The 27,424-nt window shown below is 55.1% G+C and overlaps 1 protein-coding gene across 10 annotated transcripts in view; it reads left to right on the forward strand.

Moving 5' to 3' along the window:
* Positions 1 to 27,424, forward strand: part of PPP6R2 (protein phosphatase 6 regulatory subunit 2) — a 64,318-nt gene that overhangs the window by 15,011 nt on the left and 21,883 nt on the right. For 4 of the 10 annotated variants that reach the window (XM_036237773.1, XM_016125279.2, XM_036237769.1 and 1 more), the window contains exons 3-4: positions 19,167 to 19,409; positions 24,955 to 25,141. In XM_036237773.1, coding sequence (XP_036093666.1) covers positions 19,183 to 19,409; positions 24,955 to 25,141 — 414 coding nt within the window. In that variant the 5' untranslated portion in view covers positions 19,167 to 19,182. The other 6 variants (XM_036237776.1, XM_036237770.1, XM_036237771.1 and 3 more) reach the window with 6 other exon arrangements.

The raw sequence follows: 27,424 nt of genomic DNA on the forward strand, positions 1-27,424 counted from the left end.
AGACTTGAGGCTTTGGAACGACGAGAAACAGACTAGAAAACGAGCTTGTTCTTTGTTCCTAAAAAATACACCAGCCGTAGAAAACCGTGGAAGGCGATCTGTCATTTGAACAAGAACCAAAGGGAACGTCTTACATTTTGGGTTAAATGTCAGACTGGGTGTTTTGGACTACCTGGTCTCATTGTTAATCACATGCCCTTTCATCACGGGTCTCTTTGGAAGCCTCATTCTGCTGTTTTCTGGAAAGGATTGACTGCACTCTCATTTAGCTTTTCGTGTGTGTGTTTTGTTGTTGTTTGAGTTACTCATATTTTCACCAATACACAACTCCAAGTCAAGGAGTAGCATCTGATGATGGTGGAGAAAGCTCGCTTCTCTCTGGTAAGTAAGTACACGGTGGTCAGGAAGGAGCCCCAGCCTGCCCTGGGGGCCACACTTCTGCTCTCGGTGGGTTCGGCGGGCCCCTCTTCCCGCAGGGGAAGAACAGCATTCAGCCCTCTTAGCCCCCGCTTCCTTGCTGTGCTGAAGACCAGCAGCCCCATGGGCCCCTGCTTTCCCACCACTGGGAAAGAGAGGCTGAGCACTAACACTGGTGTTGAAGGGGGCGGCCACGGACGTTCGCTGAGCCTGGAATGCCCGTCAGTGACATCTTTTCTTCATTAAGTTCAGATATTGGTTGAGCACTTGTCATATGTCAGGTGTGTTACTTAACAGCTCTGCAACCTTTTGAAGAAAATGTGACCATTTTACAGGTGAGGACACTGAAGCTCGGGGAGGTTAAGAAACCTGCTCGGATGGCGTAAGGTCCAGCCCGTGGCAGAGGGTCCTGAGGAGGGAGGCCTGAGCGAGCTGGCCCGTGTCTCTGTCTCTGAGCGGTCGGTTTCGCAGTGGCCTTCCCCGGCTGTGCTTGCTCTGGCTCTCGCCGCCTCCCAGCAGGCGGGAGGGCCAGGAGCGCACACCTAGTCGGGCCGCGAGGTCCCAGCATCGCGTCCGTGCTCACCCCTTTGCCCGGAGCTCAGCCACGTGACTGTAGCTGGCTGCGAGGGGCGGCCGGCAGAGTCAGGCTCCAGGACGCACTGCGCACCCAGCTGCAACTACTGCTGGCGAAGAAGGGGAGGGTGACAGCGGGACAGCTGGACCCCCCCACGCCTGTCGAGTCACGCGCCCTGTCTGCGCGGCCCCTGCCCTGCCCGCCCGCCGCCCCGCACCGCTGTCTGTGGAACTTCAGCACTCGCATCTGCTGGTCGCTGTGGTGAGACCTCAGAGGGTGCCATCGTCAGGCCTGCACGTCGGGCCCGGAGCTGCCACCCAGCGATGCGCGGGGCCGAGGGGGCGCCATGTCCTAAAGGAGCCCACGCATGGTCGTCCAGGTGGAGCCCTCAGAGTGGGAGCCAGGCCTGCGTCTGCACAGGGCTTGGTGGACAGAAGCATCCAGTGGCCTTGGATGGTTCACGCGGCTTTGAATGTGTGAGCGTCGGCTCGTGGAAATTACTGTTTCATAATCCTTCGGGTTACCTCTGTGGTCGTGGTCATTTCTTCTTTCCACTTCTGATTTTGTGTTTTCGTTTATCCTCCCGCCCTTTTTAGAATAAGGCTTTTTTTTGGGTCTTTCTACCCCCACAGTGGACTGTGCCCAGTATAGACGCGGTCGGGTTTGTCGATAGGTCAATCGTACCGATAGTCTCTGCTCGCCAGACTCACGCCACTGCTGCTTTCGGGGCAGACAGAATCCCAGGGGTGCACTGGTAGTCGTTTGGCCGCTGGGTCTTGCAGGGAATAAGAAAACCGGGTTTGTGGTGTCTCAGTTTCCACGGTGCACATACGTCCGTCACGTCCAGCCTAAGAACTGGTCCGATGCCCCCGGAGGCGGGGTTGGGGAGGCACAGTCAGCTCTTGGGAGCCGTGCATGCCAGTCCGGCCACCGCTGTGCCCGTCCTCTGCAGCAGGGTGACCTCGTCTGTTTCCTTCTCTTCTTTGCAGTCAGGATCTTTGAGGAAAAAATGTGCCAGCCACAGTTCTAGGCTCTTTATGGGGGAACTCGGTTAATACTCACAGCAGCTCTGAGACAGGGATGCTCACAGTTCCCAGTTTACAGGTGAGGAAGCCAAGACACAAGAGGTCACATAACTGGCCACAGGTCACATAGTGGACTTTAATCATACATCTTAAAAAAGAACCCAATCCAACTGATTTGGGGCCACATTGGTACTAGATGCATTTCAGATTCTGACTTCTCTTAGCAACAGTCTCGACCTCTGTTTTTCTGTGAAGAGCTCTGCTCATGGGACTGGTCGTGTGGGCACCATTTCCCTTTGGAACCTGCCTTTCGTTAGAGGATCATGCCGCCTGGCACAGGAACTAGAGAAGCAGAGCGTCGGGCCCCTCGTGCTGGCTGCTGGGTGGCGTCCGGAAGGTGGTGGTGGTTCTTTGCTCCGCGTTCTAGGTAGACTGGAGGGCACACAGCGTTTCAGGCGTGGCAGGGGTCCCGGCGTCTCAGGTCAGCACGCTGACTACGGGCACGAGCGGCGATTTGTGCTTCGGATGCTCTCAGCGCCGGGCCTTTGGGTCACCTGAGGAAGCGGAGTGGGAGCCTCGCCCGTGGGCGCGGGCCAGCTCAGACGAGGCGGGGTTTCTGTGGGAGCTGTGAGGAGTTGCTAGGTTATGAGGAACGTTTGGGGAAAAAGTATGCCGTACAATCTGAGCAGAAGTTCTAGAACCAGCTTATAAAAATTCCTTTGACAGTGAGATTAGCTGCCAGTTAAACCAGTGCCGTTGCGCTGAACTTTTTAAAGGCTGCCACTGAGACGATCATTTTTAAGTATTTCTTAAAAAACACAAGTCACTGATGGAAACAGATGTCACGCAGAAACTTGATTTAATGGTGTGGCAGAATGTACGGTGGGAGCTTGTGAGGCAGATGCTCCAAATTAGTGGTTTGAGGAATAACCGAATTTTAGTTCAAGGGTCAGTGTAATGTAAATAGAGTTTCTCAAATGCTGGTCTGTAATACAGCTGAAGTGAGCAAAATAAATGTGATGAGGTGAGTTTTTTGTAAAGCTATATAGTTTTTCAAAGCGAGACATTATCTTCAATCCTAAGATTATAGCTTTCCTTTATCTTTTGACATTTTAAAGTCATTGTTTTCTGAAATTAAGGTAATTGCAGAGGAGAGTTTATTCTTTCTTTTCCTTCTCACCTTTGTGTTTCCTTTTAGTCTCTTTCCCTCCCTCTTTACTCCTTGCTTTACAAAGTTAAGAAGTAGGCAACCCTTTGTTAGTTTTCTAAATTCGAGGAAGAATGACTGGCCTGCAGAATCCCAGCGTCCTGGAACTAGTGAGCTGGCCAGCTATTAAGACAGGTCCCGTGGTGCTCGGCCCCTGAGTAGGTGAGCTGCTTTACTGGATTCTACAGATGCGGCGTTTCTCAGAAGCCCTTGAGTGTCTTACTCTTTTTTGCGGGGTAGGTATCTTTACTAAACTTCCTATTCTATAATTTAGGGGTAAATAAGTAGATGTTGACTGAGCGTATTGTTTTAAATTACAAAGGTTACGAATAAGTGAGTAATATGGTGATTAGCATTTGGGTTTAATTTTAGTTTTATTTGTCATGCGAGACGGCTCTGTGTCTGGTCTGTGATGGAATACATAAAACGTGCGACCCACCCCTGCTGTGGGGGAACCGTGGTCACGGCTGCTGTGTGCGGACCCAGGTCTGTGTTGGCTGTGCGACATCACACAGCAGCACCAATGGCCCCCCAAGACAGCGGGGGACAGTGCCGAGGTCACCTCAGTGGGTTGGAGCAGTGCCGCCCAGGAGACCCTGCCCATGCTGCTCGGTGGGGGAAACCCCAGCGCTCTGTGGAAGGGCCGTGCACAGAGCTGGTGGCAAAGCGGTAACAGGTGTCAGCCCGGGCGGAGGCATGTGGCCATGCCGGGCGTACTTCCCAGTGGCCTGAGCGGGGGACAGCCGGCAGGGAAGATGGGCATGCCCTGAGGGGAGGTGAGCGGGCTCATTGTGCACTGCGGGTTCCCCCAGGTACGTCAGCAATGCGGAAAAGCTTAACACAAAAGCCCAGCCCCCTAGGACACTGCTGAGGGGGACTCCTGTTGCCGGTGAACTTGCCGGCGGCCCCTGGCTCTTACCTGAGCGCCGCCTGCTCCCTGCTCCCAGCGCAGATCTGGCCTCAGGCCTCACGCCTCCGCCCTGCGCAGTCAGTGCGCCGTGCTCCTGTAAGTGCGCGGCGTCCTCTGCTGTGCGTGTGTTTTACATGAAATGGACTGTTCTGGGCCTGACTCTTTCTGAGGTTTTCTTCGCCTCAGCCCCGTCCTGTGGAGACACGTGTCGCGCTCTGGTTTGCTCTCTCTGTGCCATAGTCCCCGCGTTTCCTTCCCGCCGGGCCACCTCATCCTCGTACACAATCCTCCAGTTCCCCTGGGATGTGTGGGGAGCAGTGAGCTGGCTGGGCCCGTGGACGGCTGTACCTGATTTCGCGAAGTGCTGTCGTGGGCGCCCACGGTGGCCTTCTCCCCTGTCAGGAGTGTGCGGTTCCTCCCGCCGCCTGTCCACAGACACTTCCGATGCACCGGCCCCCCTTGCAGGTGTGAAATGAGACTAGGTATTTAGTTTTTAGTTTACTTAAATCTCACTTTTTAAAGTTCCTATTTTATTGGTTCAGGTTATTACATTTACCCTTTTTGCTTCTCTTGGTTTGTTTCAGTGATCTTTTCTAACTTTTGTTAATTGCTTAGTTTGTTTAGTTTTAACCATTTTTTATTTCCTGGTAAATGTATTTAAAACTATGCATTTTTTTCTAAAGTACTGCTTGTAGCTATCTCACAGATTTTCACATATAGTGTTTTCGTTATTCAGTTGTAAAGATTTCTTAATTACTTCTTTAAGTGTTTTTTTAAGGGTTGTTATTTAATTACAGACACACAGGACTTCTTTCAACGGCTTTGAGATGTAATTCACAAACCATGACGTCACCTGTGTAAAGTGTGCAACGCAGCGCGTTTCCGTGTGTCACAGGGCGTTGCAACCATCACCAGTCAGTTTTGGAGCGCCGTCATCTCCCCGAGAGGAACCCCGCACGTAATGGGTTGTGTCCCGTCCCCCCAGCCCTCCATCCCCCTGCCCTGGGCGATCACCCATGGCGCCCTGTCCCCATTGCTTTGCCCGGACGTTCCGGACGTTCCATGGGGACAGCACCACGTGCACGCGGACTTCTGCCGGAGCCCTCTCGCTTTCCGGGCCCGTCAGCCCCCGGCACCTACCAGCTCTTCATTCCTTTGATTGCCGAATGATGACTGGTCCACCGTAAGGAGGGAGCATGTTTTTAAACCCATTCATCCCTTGATAGACATCCGGGTGGTGTCCGTGGTTTGGCTTTCAGGAACAATGCTGTGGTGAACATTACTGTGCAGGTCCCTGTGTGGACAGGTGCGATCGTTCTCTTGGATGTACGCCTACGAGAGGAATTGCCAGGTTACACGGTAACTCTGTGTTTAATCGTTTGAGGAATTGCCAGACTATTTTTCAAACCAGCTGCACCATTTTGCATTCCCACCTAAATGCAAGAAAGTTCCAATTTGTCCACATCTTCACTAACATTCGTTATTATCAGTCTCTTTGGTTCTCGCCGTCCTCCTGGGTGTGAAGTGGTGTCTGGTTATGGTTATGACCTTTGTCCCCTCGATGGCTGAGGACGCTGAGCATCTTCTCATATGCTTATTGGCCATTTGGAGAAATGTCTACTCAAACCCTTTGCTCATTTTAAAATTTGTCTTTTATTGAGTTGCAAGAGTTCCTTGTACATTTTAGATACAATTTTTTTTTTTATCAGATATATGATTTGAAAAACTTTTCCTATGTAAAAATTCCTCCCAATGTGTCGGTCATCTTTATACTTTTTTAAAGATGTCATTTGAAACACAAAAGCTTTTTTTTTGAGTGCCATCCAATTTATTTCGCTTTTTTGACTTTTAGTGTCATATTTAAGAAACCATCACCAAATCCGAGGTCATAATTTGCCTCTACATTTTATTCTAAGAATTTTATAGTTTAAGTTCTTCAATTTAGGTCTTGGATTCATTTTGAATAGATCTTTATATATAGTGTGAGGTAAGGATCTACATTTTTCTTTTCATGAGGATATCTAGCTATTCCAGGATCATATGTTGAAAAGACTATTGTCAAAGTCAGTTGACTGGAAATGTGAGGGTTTATTTCTTGACTCTCAGTTCTGTTCCACTGGTATGTTCCTTATGCCGCAACCACACTGGCTTGATCACTCTAGCTTCGTAGTAAATTTTGAAATTGGAAAGTGTGAGTCCTTCATCTTTGTCCCTTTTCAAGATTGTTTTGTCTATTCTGGGTCTCTTGCATTTTCATATGGGTCTTAGGATCAGCTTGTCAGTTGGCATATAAGATTTTAAAAACTCCTTTAGACATTTCTATACTTCATTGTGTCTGGAAAGCAGTCTGTAAGGTAACAGTCCTTTAGAGTATGCCGAGACTTCCTTTTTCGATTTAATATGTGGTTTATATTTGTCAATGTCACATGGTATGTTCAACAAGAATTTGTATTGTCCTTTGGGTGTAGAAATTTATATCTTTTCTAATAGCTTGAGCTATTAATAGCATTCACATTTTTTTTAACATTGCAAATGTAAGAACTATTACAGAGAGAGGTCTTGTACACTTTTCCAGTTTCCCCCATCGGTAACATTTTGCAAAATTACTATAGAATGTCACAGCCAGGAATTGACATTGATACAGTGACAGTGATACAATCCATCGATCTTATTCATAATTTCCCAGTTTTGTTGGCGCGCGTGTGTGTGTGCACGTGTGTTTGTGTGCACGCGCACAGTTCTGTACAGTTCGTCATCTGTGCGTGCTGTATCCACCATCACAGTCAAGGAGCTCAGCAGTTCCCAAGCCGCGAGGGTTCTCAAGTCACCCTTTTGAAACCACACTCCCGTCCCTCCTGCCGCCTGCCGCCCTCCTCATCCCTAAGCACTGGCAGCCAGTGATTTGTCCTTCGTTTCTCCAATTTGTCGTTTCAGAAACGTTATTTATGTGATAATGCAGCCTGGAATCCCGGGATTGGCTTGTGCTGCTCAGCAGTAACTCCCAGGGGCCCGCATTGGCGCGCGGATCGGGGCTTGTACCTCTGCACTGTGAGCAGCGTCCTGGCGGGGGGCAGTTCCCCTAAGGATCCACGTGCCAGCGCGAGGCCGGACCGATTCTGGTTTCTCATCGTTCCAGATAAGCTGGCATGAGCGTTCATGTGGAGGGTTTGACAGAAACTTAGGTTTCATTTCTCTGGGGAAGTGCCCAGGGCCAAGGCAGGTTCCGTCTCTGGATCTCCGTCAGGTGCTGCAGTGGAGCTTCCAGAGGCTGAAGGGCGTGCGAGGGCCCGTGCACGTCTATGACGGCCGTGCCATCGTGTCCTCGTTCCTTTTCTCTGTTTATAACACCCTTCCTTGCCTCTCGTTTTGTCTTTTAACTTTTGGTTTGTCAGATGTTAAGATTGTAGCTCACACTTTCTTTTCATTCGTTTGCCATGTATGTGTTTCAGTCTTTTTATTTCAACCTTTCTTGATTTTTTTAAAGTTTGTTTTTTGTAGTAAACAAATTGTTGGATGTTTTTTTAAAAATTAGAACTCTCTTTTCATTGATTAATTTATCCCATGTACAGGTATTGAAATTATTATATTATTACTAATTTCTATATTTTGTCATTTTATGTTTACTAATACTTTATCTTTTGTTTTTGTTCATTTCTCCTTTATCTCTCTATTTGCATTGGATACATTGTTTTTGTTTTATCCCTGGTTAAAAGTCACACATCGTATTTATGTGTTTATGGTGAGTCCCCTCAAATTAAGATCCTTAGTCACGGGTATTTCTCATTCTGACTTTTTAAGCTTAACAGCATCTCAGCTCCTTCTAACAGGACCCCGGGGGGCGTGGTGCGGTGTGGGGGCACCCCGCCCAGGTGCTCCGTGCGGCAGGCTGGGGCAGCCGCAGGACATGCTGCAGAGCTCTGACCTTGGCTCTAGTTGAAAACTCTGATCAGCGATTTAAAGCTGTTAGCATTCCTTATGACATTAATAGAGAACTGAGAGCTCGTTAAGAGCAGTGACCTGGATGGCAGAATCCTGACCGGGAGTGGCGGGGCGGGCGAGGCCAGCAGGTGTGAGGACTGCTGGTCAGTCTGCAGAGCGGCCCGAAGGTGGGCCAGGCGCGCTGGGCGGGCCGGGCCAGCGGGTCCGTGTTCCCCTTCGTTGTTATTGAAAACGTAGATTTTAAACTGCCAGTGATTTTGCACTAAGTCTCTCCAAATTCATGAATTCTTTCCGTATCTTAGTTTTGTAGCTGTTCCTCGCAGTTAGTTAGCCTTCATTGTTTTGCTGATTTCTTCACCTCTGTCTTTGTTGTTTACCATGTTTTTTATAGAAGTTGCTGAGGTATAATTTGCATGGAATAAATGGACGCATTTTGTTTCTGGTTCTGCACATCTTACCGAATCTGCCACCACAACCAAGAGGCAGGGCATTCGCATCGCCCTCACTCCCTCAGGTCACTTTGCAGTCGCTCCCTCCTGCCGCCCTCGACCATAATGGCCACTAGTGTGTGTCACCACAGCTTTGCTCAGCCTCGTTTAAAATTTCACGTAATTGGGATTATTCAGTTTTACTCTTGTGACCAGCTCCGCTTGCTCAGCGTGCCCACGAGGCCACCTGTGTTGTGCTGGCTTCCTCTGCGGGCCGCGGGCTTGGTGACTCCGTAGCTCGTTTATCTCTTTATCTGTTCGTCTATCTGATAGACACTCGGGCTGTGTCCAGGGTTTGTCTGGTGGTGAATAAGGCGGCTGTGAACATTCATTTACCAGAAGTTTTTGTGTAGCAGTGATTTCATTTCTCTAGGGTGATGCCCGGGATTGGAGTTGCTGGGTCCTTGGCAAGTGTGTGCCCTTCATGAGAAACGCGAAGACTTTTCCAGAGCAGCTGTGCGAGTGTGGGAGGGGCAGTCCAGTGCCCACGTCAGCACACGGCCTTTTCACTGGGCCTTTCTAGTGGCGTGCAGAGGGACCGCACTGTGGTCCTAATTTGTGTTTCCTGGATAACGATGTTGATCATCTTTCTATGAGCTCACTGTGTGCTGTCCATATATTTTCTTTTAGGAAGTGTCCAAATCTTTTGCCCGCTTTTAAAAAGTGAGTATTTTTTTTTATTGCATTACGAAAATTCTTCATATGTTCTGGATACGAATGTTATCCAGAAAATAGATACATTACAGGTAGCAAATATTTTCTCCCAATCTGTGCTGTATCTATTTTTTTAATGATATCATTCAGTGAGCAGATGTTTCAGTTTTGATGCAGTCTTCTTTATCAGTTTAAAAAAAATTGTTGTGTTTTCTTGTGTCTCTCCACCTGAAGTTCACAAAGAGTTTTTCTTAAGTGTTCTTCTAGACATTTCAGTTTTAGCTTATTTATGGTTAAGCCTGTGATCTGTGCGTGGTATGGGTAAGGGTTGAGGTTTATTTTATTTATAGATAGATATTTAATTTTTCAGCACCACTTGGTGAAAAGGATTGTACTTTCCCCATTGGATTGCTTTGGTACATTTATTGAAAGTCAGTCGACCATTTATGTGCTGGTCCTTTTCTGGACTCTTGATTTCGTTCTGGTGAGATGCTAGAACGCACTGTCTTGATTAATACGGCTTTATACTGAGTCTTGAAATCAGGCGGTGGTGTTGGTCAGTTAGGAAGCTGTGCGAGGAGGGAGCAAAGGCCCAGGTTTGTAACTACAGGAGTGAGAAGAACGATGGCCCAACCAGAGGTCTCCCCGAGGACCTTCCAGAAACACCCATTCTTCACTTAAAGATGCCTACATCCCGCAGTACAAGGAGGTGAATGGCCATAACACAGCAGCCGGTTTAGGCTGGCTGCAAACACATGCGCAGTGAAGACTATTCTGACCTTTCACCTCTGCCTCATCATACCATCATTACAATATCGTACACGTGCCCAAAAGGTCATGAATCCAATTATAACAGACTGAAATCTGGGTAGGGACGTGCGCAGTTGAGTATAGATTGTGTAACAGCCAACTGTCAATCAAAATGATCTCACATGCCAGTCATCTAGAATCACCCTGTAACCTCCCATCATGGCCCAAGTGTAATGCGGACTTCCCCACTTCGGCGGTGCTGCGGCTGACTCTGGCGTAGCCCATTTCCCTTAATAACGTACTTTATTAAATCTTACTTTTCCTAAATTTTGCTCATCTGTAGGTCTTTACCGCATTGGCGGAAAGAGCCGGGCTCCCTCAGTCCCCCCAGCGGTCACAGGGTTAGTACTTCATGTTAATCCTCTTTTTCAGAATTGCTTTGAGTGTCCTAGGCTTTTTGCATTTCCATGTACGTTTTAGCATCAGCTTGTCAGTTTCTATTTTTAAAAATCTCCTAGGAATTGGTTGGGATTGCATTGTATTTAATAGATCAGTTTATGGAAAATTGATGTCTTAGCACTCCGTTTTCCAATTCATGAACGTAGTATGTCTCTCTGTTTATTTAAATTCCTCTCAACAGTATTTTGTAGTTTTCATTGCATGGGTCTTGCACATACTTTATTAAAGTATCCTGAAGTATTTCATGTTTTTGGACGTTATCTTAAGTAGAATTTTAAAAAGTTTAATTTCCCACTTGTTCATCGCTAGTATATAGAAACACAGTTACTCTTTGGAGCTTGACCTTGTACGTGGTAAGCTTACTGAGTTCATTCTCACTAATTCTGGTAGTTTTTGTCTTTAAAAGATTTCGTGGGCATTTCTGCTTACATAATCATGTCATCGGTGAGTAAAGACAGTTTTACTGACCCTTTTCAGTCGGTATGTATTTTTATTTGTTTTTCTTGTCCGATGGTACTACCAGGACCTTCTCCACCACCCCTCTCACGCTGGCAGGAGTGCCCTCCCCAGTCTCGGGAGGAAAGCACGCAGTCTTTTCTCCATTAGGTGTGCCAATCGCTGTGAGGTTTTCACTAGCTGCCCTTTGTCAGGTTCAAGAAGTTCCCTTCTATTGCTAATTTATTGAGTGTTTTTATCGTGAAAGGGTGTTGTATTTTTTCAAATTACTCAAACCCAACTGTATTAATAATTAAGTGTAAATGGTCTAAATATTTTAATTAAAAGACAGAGAATAGCTGTTCACAAAAGAAACACTTTAAAGAGACAATAAGTTGACAGTGAAACAATGTTAACTGGCATACTACATGTGAGCCACAGGAATGGTCTGCTCACTCCATGTCAGACAACGCAGAGGGCAAGACAGTGCACGGGTGGGCGGGTGGGCCTCGGCGACGCTGCCTCGTTCCAGACGCTGCCGCGCACGGGCCGTCGCGGCCACGGGAGGCGCACGCGTGTTTTGGTTTCCCGCCGCGTGGAGACGTCGCGTTCACACTGCACCGTAGTCCGTTATATGTGTGTTGTGTCCGAACAAACACCGTCTGTACCTTAATGAAAAAATACTGTATTGGTAAAAAACGCCAACCATCTTCCGAGTCTCGAGCGAGTCGTCGTCTTTTTGCCTCGGTGTCCGCGACGTGACGGCGGCCTGGCGGGGCGGCGGTCGCCGAAGGCCGGGTGGCTGTGGCAGGGCGCCGACCGCAGCGGTGAAGTCTGCCGCGTCGGGAGGCCTTCCCGTGGCCCGCGGCGCCGGGCGGCCGCGCTTGCCCCGCAGCAGCGCGTCCGCGGCGCAGGGAGCCGCCCGCTCGCACGGGCAGCCTCGGCCCGTGGCGGTCCTTTCGGCATCGCGCCGGCATCTTCGCCGGGAGGGGCTCCTGTCTCGGCACTCCTCGCGCGGCACAAGCAGCCGCTCCTCCCCGCCCCAGCTCTGTCGCGGGGCGGCCCCGGCCCGGTCGCATCTTCAGGCTCCGCTGCCGACTCACCTGCTCTTTGTTTCCGCCCCGTGTGCAGCGACTTTCTCCACTGATCTCAGACCCTCGGTCGTCCGAGGAGGTGGCAGTCGGCTTCTTCCCAGCTCCCGTCAGTGTCGATGTTTTGGCCGCGTCCCTGAGTCGCGAACGTTTTAATGCCATCTAGAGTGCAGGATCCTCTCCGGAAGGGTTCCCACTCGCCGGGCCCGGCGCCATCAGAGGAACCGCGGTCCGCGGCAGCTCTGGCCTCGCGAAATGCGTCTCTCAAGCAGGAAGGAAGATCTCTGAGCCCAAGTCACTCTGTGGTCCAGGGGCTGCAGAGCGGGCGCTGTGTTCGCGGGCGTGAAGATGACGTTCGGCACGTCCGTCCCCATCAGAGCTCTTGGGGGGCCGGGCGCCTCGTCGGCGAGCAGTCGCATTTTGAAAGGAATCTCTTTCCGAGCGTCAGCGAAGCACGTCGTGGGCAGATGCGCCGCCGTCAGGCGCGTCCCGTTAGCAGAGCTCAGCGGAGCGGATCGAGCGGGGTTCGTGAGGACCTCAGGACGGGCAGGTGGCGAGTGAGCACTGGCTTCAACCCGAAGCCGCCGGCTGCGCTCGCCCCGGCACGCGCGTCAGCCCGTCCTCGGGGGCGTCGAAGCCAGGCACCGGCCCCCTCTGGCCGGGAAAGTCCAGGTGGCATCTCTGCGGTAAGGGCTGCTTTTCCTGCGCTGAGAATCTGTCGTTCAGCGCGGCCACCCCCCTGAGGCGTCCGGCTGGCCCTTCCGGGCGGCGTGCCGCAGCGTCTCCCTCAGCACGTGCGGCCGCACCCGCCGTCGCCGTCACGCAGACGGCTTCCCCCGTGGACCCCGTGGACCCGGCTCCGCCGGCCTCGCCTTCCTCTGTAGCCGCCTCACCTCTCGGCCTCGGAGCCGAGGCGCGTGTGGGCCTCGGCGGGACGAGGCTCTGGCGTCGGACCTTCCGCACGGCGGCCGCGCGGCCCCTGGAGCCACGCGCGTCGTTTCCCGCAGGAGCTTCCCGCCGCGTCCGCAGCACGGCCGTCCTCGCCAGAAGCCGAGCCTTCGCCTGTCCCGGCTTTCAGTACCCCCTGTCCCCGCCCCCCGCCCCCGAGCCGAGTCGTGTCTCGCTTTCGATTTAGAGTGGGGGACCCGGGACTCTGCCTTTCACGCGAGCCCCGAGAAGCCGCTGTGGGGTTGTTCGCTGGCCCAGGTTCAGTGCTGTGTCTCAGGGAACAGGGCGGCCCGAGGAGAGGGGGACAAAGGGGGACAGCCGGTCGGTGGAGCCGCCAGGACACGCCCCGCGTTTACTGGTTAAGTTCGCCGTCTTCTGTGGGCGCGGTTTGCGGTGCCCTAGTGCCAGGGTCCCCGACCTCCAGGCTGCGGTCTGGTACCGATCCGTGGCCTGTTGGGAACCGGGCTGCACAGCAGGAGGCGAGCGGCAGGCGAGCGAGCGAAGCACCCCAGTGCTGGCCTCACCCCTCAGCTCCGCCGCAGGTCCCCAGGCCGCAGATTCTCACAGGAGCCCGGTCCCTGGGGCCACGCAGGTTGGGGACCGCTGCCCTAAAGCAGGTGCAGCGGTAGCGTCGGCGGTCGCTGATCACAGGTCCCCGTAGCGAGTGGGATAATGACAGGGTGTGAAGTGTTGAGTCACCGGAGTGTGGCGCGGAGTCAGAGTCAGCTCAGGCTGTGGGAGGAACGGTGCCGCTGGACGTGCTGGGCCCGGGGTCGCCACTGACCCTCAGTCTGTGCACAACGCAGCGTCTGCCAAGCCATGAAGCACGGTGCGCCTGTCTTGCCAGAGATAGTGAGGGACATTTCAAAATGATCAAAGAGGTATTTCAAGAAGACATAAATTCTAAATATGTGTCCACATAGGAAATTCAAAATACATGGGAAAAAACCTTACACAATCAAAAGGACACATAAATTCATAGCTATAGTTTAAGGTTGCGACGCTTCTCTGTCTTTTTGACATAACAGGTAGACACACAGTCAGTTGTCAGTTGATTCTATGGGTCATCGTTGTCACTGTCAACCACCTTAATTGACCCGCCAGACAGCAGCAGAGTAAAACCTGTCGTTCAGCACACATGCCACATTCGCCAGGGTAGAGCGTCTCCCAGGCAAGGCCATTGGTGAGCGAACTGCAGTCCGCGGGGAAACCTAGCCCATTGCTTTATTTTGTACAGCTTGCAGACTCAAAATGGTTATGTCTTTTTTCTTTCTTTTTTCAAAACAGAGGGTTTTATTGCTACAGTTCAAAGAATAAATACACATGAATAAATACACATTTATACACATGAAAGCCAAGATGAAGACATTTAAGTAAATGGCAGCTTTGTTAAAAAGTTTTTGTCCTGTTATTGAATTATCAGCTTTATGTTAAATGAATTTAAAGATTGCTCATAAAATAATTTAAACCTTTTGAGAAGTTTCTAATAAACAGGTCAAAGTCACCTCCAGTTCTTTAAATTATTTACGACAATCCCAGTCGTTTAATTTTAAGGGCTGTTGTGGTACATGCGGCTGATGCGCGCACACGGCACGTCCGTGATGCGGCTCTCTGGACAGATCTGCAGAGGAGGGCGCGGCACTGCTCCCGGCTTCTGGCGCGGGAGCGGCTGGTCAGTCACGCCCGTGCGCCAGCACGTCCGCCACAGCAGAAAGGCCAGTCGTGTAAAGCAATGACTGTCGCATCCCGGACAGTACCCACTCTGCAGCTAGTCTTGTGTATTCAGAAGCCATTGCAGTGTTTTTAAAATCCTTTTTAAAAATATATAAACTAAATTTAACACTAAATGAAAACGATGAACAGGAAAACATCACAATAGTAACTGAAGCTCACTGTCTTGTTTAACAAAAATTGTTTCTCAGAACATCCCTCACATCACCAGGGAGATGAGTTTCCCTTAGTCCACGCTCAGTCTGACGTTTTCCCTGTGTCGCGATTGAGCGAGGACTGTGAGAGCGCAGGCGCAGCCGCGCACGGCGGCCGGTCCCGGAGCTGTGGGGACGCCGCGCAGAGGCTCCCGACACGCCGGCGCGGGAGACCCCGTCCTCTTTCACGCCGGCCCTGATTCGCTGTTTATAGTAGTTTGCAAAGATCCGTTCTAAAACCTGCATGAGGTTCTGCGTCTAAGTTTAACTCAGTAATATATCTACTTCATCTGCAAAAACGTTTGCAGGACCTAAAGTACCAAAGTGACACAACACCGAAGCACAGATGACCAAAGGTGCCAAAGCGCCGATGACGTGCGCCCCACCCCACCGCTCCGGGTGAATGCCGCACACCTCTCGTCAGCCGCCGCGGCTGTCACACGTCCGGCCGTAGGAGGGGTCCCGTGTGGCTTTCTGCCGTACGAAGGCTTGCTGGAAGAAGGCTGCTGTAGGTCCCGTAACGCTGAGTGCAGACTGTCACTGAGCATGAGGCCTAGGTTTCAGGTGAGTTTTCCTGTCCTGTCAGAAGGCACGGCTCTGCTAGTACAGTTCGACGCCGAGCGGCTGGGATCGGTGGTGCAGCTGCTCCCGTGTGCTCCGGCAGAGAACGAGCCTGTTAGAGCGACGCAGCTACTGTGACGAGCGGGTGATTCCGTAACGCCGTGAAGGACTCGTCTTCCGTCTCAGGATTTGTTCACCAGTTCGGGCCCCCGTGGCAGCGCTCACAGCTACCGCTAAAAGCAGCGTTCTCCAACGTCGAGTGGCAGGTTGTAAGTGTCCTCCCTGCTCCAGCGAGTTCATGTCGGGCAGCAGCTCTGGTCACGACCGTGGTCCCGTCCACATTGCGGCCCGTGCCCCCCACCCGGCCCGCAACCAGAACGGTTTTTATGTGTCTAAAGGGCTGTCAGGAAGAAGAAGGAAGGGAACACGCAACAGAGACCTCGCGTGGCCTACGATGTGAGAATAGTTACTGTTCAACTCTTCACAGAAAAAGTTTATCGACTCCTAGGCCATAAAACAAATGCCAGTAAAAGTGAAATCCCATGAGGCTGCTCTCTGAGCGAAACAAAAATTACATATCATTAACATAGATATTTAGGCAGTCCCAAAATAATTAGAAATGTAAACATTATACTTCTAAATAGCCTACATGTCAAAGAAAAACATCACAAGGGAAATTAGAACTACCAGAGTCTGGGATACAGCTAAAGCAGTGCTCGGAGGAAGTGTGTAGCTTTGAATGCTCATCATAGAAGAGAGGGGAGGTCTGAGAGTCCGCGATCTGAGCTTCACTCTTAGGGAGCTGGAAACAGTACAGATTAACCCAGAGGGTGCATGGGAGGGAACCACAAAGACAAAAAAGGGAATCAGCAAAATAGAAGATGGACAAATAACGGAGAAAAAAATTAAATTGACAGCTGTTTCCTTAGCAGACCAGGAAGGTTAACAGACCTTTCGTTGCCCTGATGAAGGAAACAGAGGAGGAGGACGGGCGACACCGATCTGGGGCGAGGCGCCGGCACAGACCCCGCCGGGCGGTACCGGGGCTGCGGGGCGGAGCCTCGGCCGTCTGGGCAAAGTGGCCAGATTCCTGCAGCGAGGCAGACGCCCGGCGGGGAAGCAAGTAGAAAACACCAAAGAAACGGGGTTCATAATTCGGAACACCGTAATTGTGAATTCCGTCACACGTTTTAGGGCTAAGTAAGACCAACCCTGAGTAAACGCGAGTGGAGGAAGGAGGTCTCTCCCAGCGTGTTTCGTGAAGAGGGCATCTCCCTGGCGCCCGAGCAGACGGGCACCGCAGTGGGACCGAGGCGCCCGGTTAGCGAGCGCGTGGGGGTCCTCCAGTCTTGTCACCTGGGTCTCTATTTAAAGTGAGCCTTTGAGCTCAGCACACAGTTGGTTCGTGCTTCCTAAAATCCACTCTGACCATTTCTGTCTTCATTCAAAATTATTATTTTGCTTACAGGTGAATAACAGGCTTTTTATTCCCGAAGATGCTTGCACATTATTTTGTTTAATTGAAATTATTAATCAATTTGCATTTAGTGCACTTACTGATATGATTGTGTTTGTATTTAGTATCTTGCTGTTTTTTTCCTATGGATTTCTTTTGGATGAATGCTGTCCTTTTTTTGAATCCTGCTAGAAAAACTTGTCCCACATGTTTGATGGGATTTTATGGTCCACACAGTTACTCACCCATTCTGTGGTTGGAAGTAGAACATACAGAAGCCACCTCTGGCTCTCCTGTCTTGCCGGTTCTTGTTTGGAAAAAAGCCTTGGCAAGGTGGGGTCTCCCTCTGGTTCCCTCTTTCCTGGTCGTGTGTTATCCAAGCATTTGACTTAGGAGAGAGGAGCCACTTCTTCCTGAAGACGCTTCTAGGAACTGATTTCTGGTCCGCCAGAGACTGTCGCTGGCCCCCATAGGTGCCCACCAACTGCTCGCAGGAGCGATCTGGATGACCATAGGCCCAGAGGACACTGAGTGCAGGGTGGTGGGTCAGGGCACCCAACCTCTGCAGGCCAGGAAGCGATGTGGGTGCTGCCGGCTCAGTCTGGCAGGCTGAGTGGGACTTTATCCGGTGAAGGACTGTGAGCACAAGAACGTGTGGAGGATTAAGGTGGGAAGGTGTGTTAGGAGAAAGACACAGTGTCCGGGTGGTGGAGGTGGGCTCGGGCAGGCAGCGGGGAGGACTGGGGGGACCTGGAGGCACGCCGTAGGAGCAGCCTGGGGAGTGGCAGGTGCCTGGGGCCCCTGGAGGTCTTGGAGTGAGATGAGAGAAATACACAGATATCTGCGCTTCGGAAAAGTGAGTCTGCAGCAAAGGCCAGAGGCTGCGAAGGGGGCAGCTGGACAGCCGAGGAGCCCATGTCAGGGGCTCCCAGGGCATCACGTGCAGACAGTCTGGGGTTTATGTCGTGTGGGGCAGCCTTTACCCATCTAAGTAAAGTATAGATAAGGTGAATCCCCTCTCCCTCTGCTGTTACCACAGTTCTGCAAATAATGATTCTTGTAACATTGAAAAGTTTTATAATCTCAAAATACAGGTTTACTTTGTTAAGGAGTCAGGCTTTCTGTTTTTCATTCTGTATCAAACAGTGAAAACTGTTGCAAACCAGCTGAGGCCCACAGGACTGGGACAGGCCTGGTGTCTTCCAGGCAGCAGCTGGTGAGAGGCTGGAGCGCCGTGGGACGCAGAGGGGTCTGGTCGGTAGCAGTTTCTCAGTTGTGGCAAGACCTGGCGTCCAGTGGCAGACGGCAGGGAGGAGGGGGCTTCAAGGATCACCGAGTTATTCAGCAAGGCAGGCACCATGAGAGCAGGTGCTGGGTGGGCAGGGGCGGCGGAGGGACGGGGTTCACGCAGAACAAGCCATCTTCAAGTCTGACTGGCCAAGGGTGCATTCCGTGAGATGTTTTATGTTCTTTTATGAGGTGGTCATTGAGGTGCAGCCCTAAGCGGAGACACAGGAGAGGCTCAAGGAAAGGTGCCACACTCACAGGTCCCGGAGACGGGACAGTCCTCATGCAGGGCCGCGTGGGGAAGCCGCAGGGGTGCCGGGGGGCAGAAGCCGGGAGTCGGAGTGCTTAGGCCACAGCCTCCCTTGGGGCTCCCATGGGAAAGGAGGCAGGTGAACAGCGCGGGCTGGCTAGTTGGAACAGTGGCGTGGCTCTGAGCCGCAGGCCCTAGTCGCCCGGCCCTGGGATGATGAAGGCTGGCATGTCGCCTCCTGTGGTGTTGCGAGCCCTCTGAAGAGGAGTTGTGCTACCAGGTGCAGGAAGACCCGGGCCCTTGGCTGTCCTAAGAGGTGACTGGCCCCGGGAGGGACAGTGGCTCTCCAGCCAGAAAGGCATTCTGACACGTGGAAGCCTTATATATAGAAAACTAAAAGTACACACGATGCAGAGGCATTTGCGGACAGATGCCCTGTGTTCACTCGGGAGAGGGACCAGGCCCTGGGGAGGGTGCTGGTGAGTCTTTACCTTTCTTGAGGTGAAGTGGCACCCTGGTCTGGCACACAGGAGACACATCTCCCAGGGGCCCAAGGAGCCAGTGGGCACCGGGGTGGGTGAAGGAGTCAGGCAGGTGGTCACTGGAGCCCAGAGAAGCCAGTGGTCCCGAGCTGCGACGGAGCGAGCCAACCTGTTGCCTGGGGAGCCTGACCCGCAGTCATCTGCAGTTGGGGCCCATGTTGGGGACTCACGTCTTGGACTTCGGTGCAGAGTCGCTGAGGGCAGATTGGCACAGGTGGGGAGATGTGACTCTCTCGTCTTTCTCGCAGCTCTGTGGCCATCACCATGTTCTGGAAGTTTGACTTGAACACCACGTCCCATGTCGACAAGCTGCTGGATAAGGAGGACGTGACGCTGCGTGAGTTAATGGACGAAGATGACACCTTGCAGGAGTGCAAGGCTCAGAACCGGAAGCTGCTGGACTTCCTGTGCAGGCAGCAGTGTATGGAGGAGCTGGTGAGCCTCATCACCCAGGACCCGCCCTTGGACATGGAAGAGAAGGTCCGCTTCAAGTATGTACTGAGGCCCTGGCCGGGGCCCGGCGCTGGGCAGTGCCGCAGGGAGGCAGCGGGCAGTGTTTGCGGCCGGCCGGGGCTGGGGCTTTCTGACGGAGAAGCCGGCCTCACGCAGTCCCCTCCTCAGAGTTAGGAGCCGCTCCTGCAGGGTCAGTCTCGTGACGTGTGAGACTTCGGAACCTCCCGTGTGATTTTTTTATTCTGAGTGCTAGTAAGTGACACTGTGCTGGATGGAGTCTTTCGAGTGGAAAGCGTGTCTACGGCGAAGGCAGACCGCACAACCGAGCTGCAGGCGGGGCCCAGCCTGGCAGGGCGACCGGTTCGGAGGTATCTAGGGTCTAGGGCTCCGTAGAAATATGTCACGTCAGTAGTGACCATTCTCACAGTTGTCCCTAAAACGTTCCACTCAGCAGCTGGCTGGGATGTCAGGAGATGATGGAATGGGCTTGGGGTGAGGAGAGGAATACAAAGAAGCAGGGACTTTGGGTGACAGGACGGACAGAGCAGACCCAGCCTCCAGCCCCGGGGGTGCCCTCTGGGGCCTGAGCTGGCTCGTGAGCACAGCCAGGCCGCACTCGGTGCTCACGGGTCCCGTGGGGAGCCAGTGCGTGGCGGTCAGGTCTTAGAGCAGGGTCAGCGGACCGCGGCCGCAGGCCGAACCCCGTTTGCATGGGACCTGCAAACTCAGAACGGGTTTGTGTTTCTAAATAGTTGATTAAAGTCAAAAGAATAACATCTCGTCACGCGTGGACATGACGGCAGGTTCACGTTTCATTGTTCACGAGTAGCCTTGTTGGAGCACAAGCGTTCCTACCTGTTTGAGATGACAGGGCAGAGCGGGTGGCTGTGGCCCGGGCCGCGTGGGGTCCAGGCTCTCTGGCCGTCAGCGGGTCTGCTGCCCTTCGTCTTAGGAGGGGAGCCGAGCAGGCAGAGCGACAGGAAGGGCCTGTAGCGGGGAGACGCCACACCTCGTGCGGGCGGTCCGCAGGGCCTCCGGTGCGGGGGGAGGGCCCTGGAGAGGGGCACGGCCTTCAGGCCGTGGTCACCGTCCGTGGAGGGTCAGATCGAGGCCGGCACGGGCGGGACGTGCCGGTCCGCGCCCGTGGCCTCAGCATCCCGTTCACAGCCCCCGCCCCTCTTGCCTCTCACTTTCAGATGTGTCCTGTTCGGTGACAGCTTCCGTGGTCTCTCTGTCTAGAGGGCAGTGGTGACAGAGTCGGCAGGAGGAGAGCTGGGGCGGGGCCGAGGGGCGGCAGGCCGGTGACCGTGAGCCGGGGGAGCTTGCCTGCCGCGGAGGGCCCAGGAGACGTTCGCGGTGACCGGCACAGGGCGAGGCGGGGTGAGCGGTTGGCGGCCCGTGGGCAGGCAGCCCCGCGCCTGGTCGGAAGCGCGGGCGCCCCTGCTGGGCGGGGCCCGGGGCGCCGGAGCCCGCCGCGGCTTCCTTCACGGCGAGCCGACTGCGCGGCCGAAGGCGGTGCGTGAGGAGGAGGCGCGCGGGTTCGTTCACACACGTGGAGGGCGATGGCAGCGAGAACTGCTGAGACCCCGACGGCCTCCGCGGCCCCGAGGTGGGCACGGGCGGCTGCGCTCCCCGTGAGCCCCGCCCTGCCGCCCCGTCTGTGGGACGCGCGCCTGTCACCTGTTAAACGGCAGAGCAGCATCTTAATTAACTTGATTTTAATTAAAATTAAGTAAAAAGTTCCTTTTTGGGAAAAGGACTCAGTGGATGGGGAACGAGGTGGTAGCTCCAGGAAGGAATGGGGTCACGGTGACTTCTCAAACGTGAGGAGGGTGCAGGCTGGTGGTGGATCAGGAGTCGTGAGCTGTGATAGTCAGATGTGGGTGTTTGGGGCTTTGTGGCCAGGGTGTTCCTGTTGCGGCTGCTGAGTTCTGTGGGAATGCAGGCGTGGCTGTGTCCCGGTCCGCCTGGTTTATAGGGACCAGTGCCTGGGCTTCTCAAGGCTCAGTGGCTGCCGCCCTTGGCCGGGCAGATGGGGCAGGACCCCTAGATCACTTCGGCCCCACGACTGCGGGGGAGTGTGCCCGAGCCAGGCCCGGTCGAGGGGAGCTGCCCGTGGGTGGGTTGAGGTCTGGCAGTAGTCATGATTTTGCCCAAAGGGCCCCTGGGAAGCCCGAGCATGCAGATGCCCCGGCCTCTTCCTTGAGGCTCCTGTCGGGTTTGCCTGCCGAGTTCTAGACTTTGTGGGAAACCCGGCCGAAGAGCCCACAGACAGACGCCAAGACACCAGCCGTTACTCATGAGCTGGTGTGGGCGGGTGTCGTCACCCCAAGTCTAGGCGTCAGAACCGCTGACCCAACGAGCAGGCCCCACAGCCCCCGCCAGCCCCCGCCAGACCTTGCCGTGCAGGGACGGGGCAGAGCGGAAAGGAGGGTGCCGAGTCTCGTCGCCCAGGGAGGCGGCAGGAGGGGGCGGGGGTCCCTGCACTACGTCCCAGAGCCTCCGTCCTCGCTCTGGTCCCGCGGCGCCCGCTCCCGTGTGCCGGGACCTGGTCCTCCTCGCCTCCTTCCCATGGGGGTCTGCTCCCTGGCAGCTCCCTGAGCAGGAGCAAGTGGGCCGGGCAGGGTCAGGCCTGTGCGAGGCGGCCCTTCCCCTGGCGTGCTGGGCCCCGCCCCCTCTGCCGTGGGGCTCCGGCCGGCAGGGAGAGTTCTTCTGCACTTCCGAAGCGCCTCTCCGAGTCCCTGCCTTGCCGGGGGCTGGTCTGGCGCAGCACGCCCCCGGGCCCCTCGCGCCCCCTGGTTTCTCTCTTCCACGGGGGCATCGAGGTCTTTACTAGCCCTGCTGTCCTGGACTCTCCCGTGATGTGACGTCACCCCCGCGGGTCCGCCAGGGGAGTCCCAGGACAGCGACACCGTCGGAGAGCTCGGGAGGAGTTAGGGATAGGCAGGCGCAGCACTCAGCAGGTGGGACGAGGAGACTCTGGGGAGGGAAATGCGCTCAGACCAGACCGGCGAAGACGCCGGCTCAGCCCCGCGCGCGCTGCCCAGCGCTGCGGGGCTGTGTGCCCCATCAGCCCGCGAGCGCCTCGTGCTGGTTCTGGGGTGGTTGTCCCCGCGCCCCAGGGTCCCCTCTGTCCTCTTCCTGGAACTTCGAATCAGTGTTGGCCCAAAGCTGCTTCGTTTCGCTGTCCACGTCTTTGCCTCTTTGCTCTGCGTCTGAGAGGTGTCCTCAGATCTTATCTTCTTATTCTGTTGGTTTTAAATAGCCCTGCTACCATGTTTGTAATTCCTAAGAGCTCGATTTTGAGATAGTTTAACCGTCTGAGTGCCCGGTCACGGATACCTACCTGTTGGAGCGTGTGAGTGTGGTTTGCGGTAGTCCCGTTAATCCCCTGCTCGCTCTCCGCGCCTCGTTTCCTGGTGGGTGTTGGTTCCTTTCAGCAGAGGGGCGCTCAGGCCTGTGCAGAGTTGGGGAGTCTCGTGGGGCTTGCTCACCACACGTCGCGGTGGACGACCGGTCCTGAGCGCTGGGTTACGCCGCACACAGTTGACTCTTCTCTGTCCTGTCAGTTTCTGCAGGAAGGAATCAGTCCGGATCCCACCTGTGGGACCCTGAGCCAGGGAGAGGGGCAGGGACACCCGCAGGCCCCCGACTCCGGGCAGCGGCCCGCCGTTCCCTAGCGGTGCCCGGTGTCCCGGGGCCGGAGTCGTGCTGGTCCAGCTTTCCAGAGAGGCCCTCCCGTCCTGTGCGAGGGCGGCCGGGGCGGAGGTGTCACCGCTCTTGAACGTTTGCAGGCCGCGCTCCCCCTGGCGCCCGGCCCGGCGCCTCGTTCCGTCCAGGCGCCGCGACGCCAGAGGCGCGGACTCGCCTGGCGCCCGGCTCTCCTCGCCAGGCCGCCGCTGCCGTCCTCCTGGCCTCGCCCAGCGTCGTTTCCACCGTCTTTCTTACTTCGCGCCATCCGAGCAGGTTTGAGAGGGAATGCCAAGCTATGCGTAGGTTCGAGCTGCCATGTTTTGGCTGCAGTTCCCATTCCTCGTACACAGTTCGTAATCTCCTAACGCGGTCCCTTGTGTTTGAAGGGTCGTGTAAAGTCCTGATAAAACCACAGCCCCTCCGCCTGACACAGCCTGGGGGGCCAGGGCCGTGGCCCACGTCCGCTTGTGCATGCAGCGAGGCGGGGCTGGCCCGCTGCCTCTGGGAGGTAGTGGTCTGTGCCCGTCCCTGGGGCCCGGTCCACTCCTGCCGCTCCGCGTGTCCTTGGAGTCTGCTGGCCACCTCTCCGCCTGCGTGACATGGCCGTTGGCTCTGGCATTCCGTGCTGCCGACTGGGCCCTCGTGGCCTGCACTCCGAGCAGGCTCTCTCTGGCCCGCTCCTGGTGGCCGTGCCCTCTCCACAGTGCACGTCCCCATGCCGAGCACCTTGTCAGACCCTGTGACAGTCCCCTGAGGGGCCCCGGCCACCCCCAGGACTGACCACACCTCCGGCTGGGCCCATCCCGTAGCCGGGCCTGCCCGTTGAACTGCCACTGCTGGGCCACCTCTCATGACCCCCGCAGGTCCCGCACACCCTGCCCGCACACAGTGCTATTCTCTGAGCCCAAAGGCGCCCTCTTCTCTGGGCCGATCCAGTGCCACCTGGGTTTTTCGTTGGTGCCCCCAGGAGCAGGAGGGTCCCCAGGCTTCCTGCGTGCCAGGCGCCGCTTTGCTTTACACTGACTCGCGGTGCCTCCCCGTTCAGATGAGGGAGCCCCAACACAGAGAGGTTTGGTCCTGGGCCTGAGGCTCCACAGCTTGCCCCATGGAGTGCCAGGGGTTCTCCGGGCAGCCCCACAGTGTGCTCCTACCAGGTTCCTGCCTCCTCTGGGCCCGGCACCCTCACCTGCTCTCCCAGAAACGTAGCGTGCCCAGATAGGCCATGGGGCAGTCACGGGCACTGTGGTCGCGGGCTCCGCCCTGGATGTGGCGGTCGTTGGGTAGGTGTTCCTGTCCCCAGGTGCCGCCGCGAGCTGCATCAGGCAGATGGGAAGGCAGGGAGCAGTGCTCTCGTGGGGTCACACATGACGATGAGGCTTAGTTTGTTTCTGGGCATTTTTGTCACACGGACAGCACGCCGTTGCCGCGCCCCGGTGTTCCCTGGCGACGGTGTGCCTGCGTAGCCCCTCACGCCCAGTGCCGCACTGTAAGCTGCCGACCCAGCGTTTCTTCAGTCTAGGGACAAGCTGGATCTGTGCTAGTTGATGAGTAGGGACAGGAAGGGCCTGGAGAGGACGGGAGGACAGACACGCTGGACAACTTGGCTTCAGCAGCTGTGCTGGTCACAGGAAATGAGGGACCCGGCAGGCGCGGACAAGGACAGAGCCCGGAGGCCAGAGGGAGTGCGGTGTGAGGGCCCAGACAGGCAGGTGGACACCCCGAGCGTCTGGGGGTCCAGCAGCGCCGGTCGCTCAGGGACGGTCGCGCTCTTCTCCCGCTCCGAGGCCTGGCGGGGTTCCACCCGCCTCCTCAGGGCCGGTGGCCCAGGCAGCTTCCCGCGAGCTGGAGAAGTCTAATTTCACCTCCAGTTGCTTGCTTGTGCCCTTCTAGGTACCCGAACACGGCCTGCGAGCTGCTGACGTGTGACGTGCCGCAGATCAACGACAGACTGGGCGGGGACGAGGCGCTGCTGGACCTTCTTTACGGCTTCTTGGACCACGAGCCGCCTCTCAACCCTCTGCTCGCCAGTTTTTTCAGCAAGACCATTGGCAACCTCATTGCGAGAAAGACTGAACAGGTAAAATCTGCCACGCCCGCGCGGTCTGGGGTGGCGGGCAGGGCTGACGCGGACACAGCTTGCTGTCCCCTGTCGTCAGGCTGTTGGGGAACAGCGTTCCTGACTGTTCCGTGGGACTCGCCATGGAGCAGTGTGGGCCGCCTATCTGCGCGCTGGGATTTGATTAAGAAAGTGGCTTTCAAAGAGACGGTTCTGCTGGAGGGCTGTGGGGTAAGCAGCACCCCGCTGTCCCTGAGCGCCGCATGGGACCCCAAACTGCACCTGCTCGTCTTGCCACTGACCGGTCACAGGCTTGAGGTCCAGGGACACGCTTCAGTCACGGCAGGATTGTAGGACGTCCACCTCCCGAGGCCTGTGGCTCGGTCCGCGCGGGCGGCAGATGTCTGTGTGCACAGGGCACTTTTCGTTTCCAGACGAATGAGACGACGGCTGGTCGCAGGCTTCTGTGGAGGTGGCACACCGCTTCTCCCCGGAGTGCGGCCTGCCTGGGGCCCGTGCTGGTCTCTGCCTCACGCCCCACCCGACGTGTGGTCAGCGCCGTCTGCTGTGTGGACACACCAGGCAGGGAGCTGAACGGCGCCCTGTGCCTGGCGCCTGCGACAGCAGCCGCCCCGGCCACTCCTCTCCCCTTTGTCTCCCGCCCAGCATCCCTGGTGGGTGATTTCCGAACAAATCCCAGATAGCGTATCATTCCTTCCGTAGGTGCTTCACTGTATATCTCCAAAATCAAGACTTTTTTCCTTTTAAATAAAACTGTAGGAGGAGGCAGGACTGTGCGGAGCAGATCATGTTATCACACCCAAAAATGTGAACCGCAGTTGTTCAGCGTCAAGCGTCTAGTTGGGGACCAGACCGGGACCTTGTGTGCCTCCGGAGCTCTGCGAGGGCACCGTCCCCGGCAGGGCGCTGTCCCCGTGGCGGAGTTGTGGGCGTGCCGTGACTGCTCAGTGAAACTCTGTCTTTCATAGGACCATAAATCCGAGGTTTGGGGGGGTCCTGAGAGGAGCGTCTCACCCCACGTGTTTTTGGAAGCAGGCAGAGTACGAACGAGGAGCAGCAGCAGTAGCGGGGGTGTGGGGCGCTCCTGGGACAGCAGGAGGGGTCGGAGTCCTGGCGGCGACAGTGGTGCTGGGGTGGGGCCCGTCACCCCCGCCCGGGGAGTGGACGCGCGTGCCCACGCGGCCCCGTGGCCTGCCCACGCTCCTCCGCCACTTTCCAATTGTGCCTGTTTTTCTGCTTCATGGAGCATTTTTTCCTTGTCCAGTGCATCAAAATAATATGAACTGTACTCTTAAAAAATATCTCTCCTAGTGGCAAACATAACACATTTATATGAATTTTCAACAAGGCAGAAACGCAGGAAACAGTGTCCTGTAATACTCTAGAGGTACCTGCCGTTGACCATGTATGTGCTTCCCTCTGAAGTTTAGTCCTGTAGCCGCCGTACGAGTACACACAGGCGACTCGAACAGCGCGAGGTGAGGAGGGGTGCCGACCCTGTGCAGGCAGAAATCCGCGTGTAACTTCTGACTCCACAAAACTCGACTGTTAACATCTGACTATTGACCGGAGTCATTACAGATAACGCGGTCAGGCAGCACATGTTCTGTACGCTGTGAGTATCACGTACTCGTTGTTACGATAAAGGAAGCGAGGAAACAGAAAGCATGAAGCAGTCACGCAGAGGAGAAAACACGCCTGCAGCGCCGCCCGAGGCCATCGATGCCGGGAGTGTGCTTCGCTCCCGGACGAACCCTCTGTCCGAGCGCCCGCGGCGGTGTTGGCTCGCGTGACGCAGGGCGCGGTAGGCGGGACACGTGTTGCTAACGTAGACGTTGAAAACGAAGAGACAATGTGAAAAAATCCTGCTTACTGACAGGTGTGGCGACTCACGGTGGTGACGGAGCAGCAGCAGTGTGATCGCCTTGTGGCAGCCTGGTGCGTTCGCTGAGGCTGCTTCGCGGTAGCCTCGCCTGCACGCCGGCGAGTGGATCGTAAAGTTCACGTGGCGCACGTGTTAGTCGCGCTCGTGATACGGTGCCGGCGGCAGCGTCGGAGTGTTCTAGAGACCGCTCGCCTGCGTCGCTAGGCTGGCGCGCAGTGTCTTTACTTACGAAAGAGGCGTGCCGGGCGGTAATGTGATTATCTGAAGACAAAGCTGTACGGCGGTGGGAAAGCTCACAGGCTGTTTATTAGTTTTATATTAAATATCACTCACCTCGTGCCCACGTAAGAGCCGGCCGTCCACTCCACGCCAGCCTCGTGGGTCATGCTGTGCTTGAC

The sequence above is a fragment of the Rousettus aegyptiacus genome, unplaced genomic scaffold, assembly GCF_014176215.1.
Source record: "Rousettus aegyptiacus isolate mRouAeg1 unplaced genomic scaffold, mRouAeg1.p scaffold_m13_p_2, whole genome shotgun sequence".
NCBI lineage: Eukaryota > Metazoa > Chordata > Mammalia > Chiroptera > Pteropodidae > Rousettus > Rousettus aegyptiacus.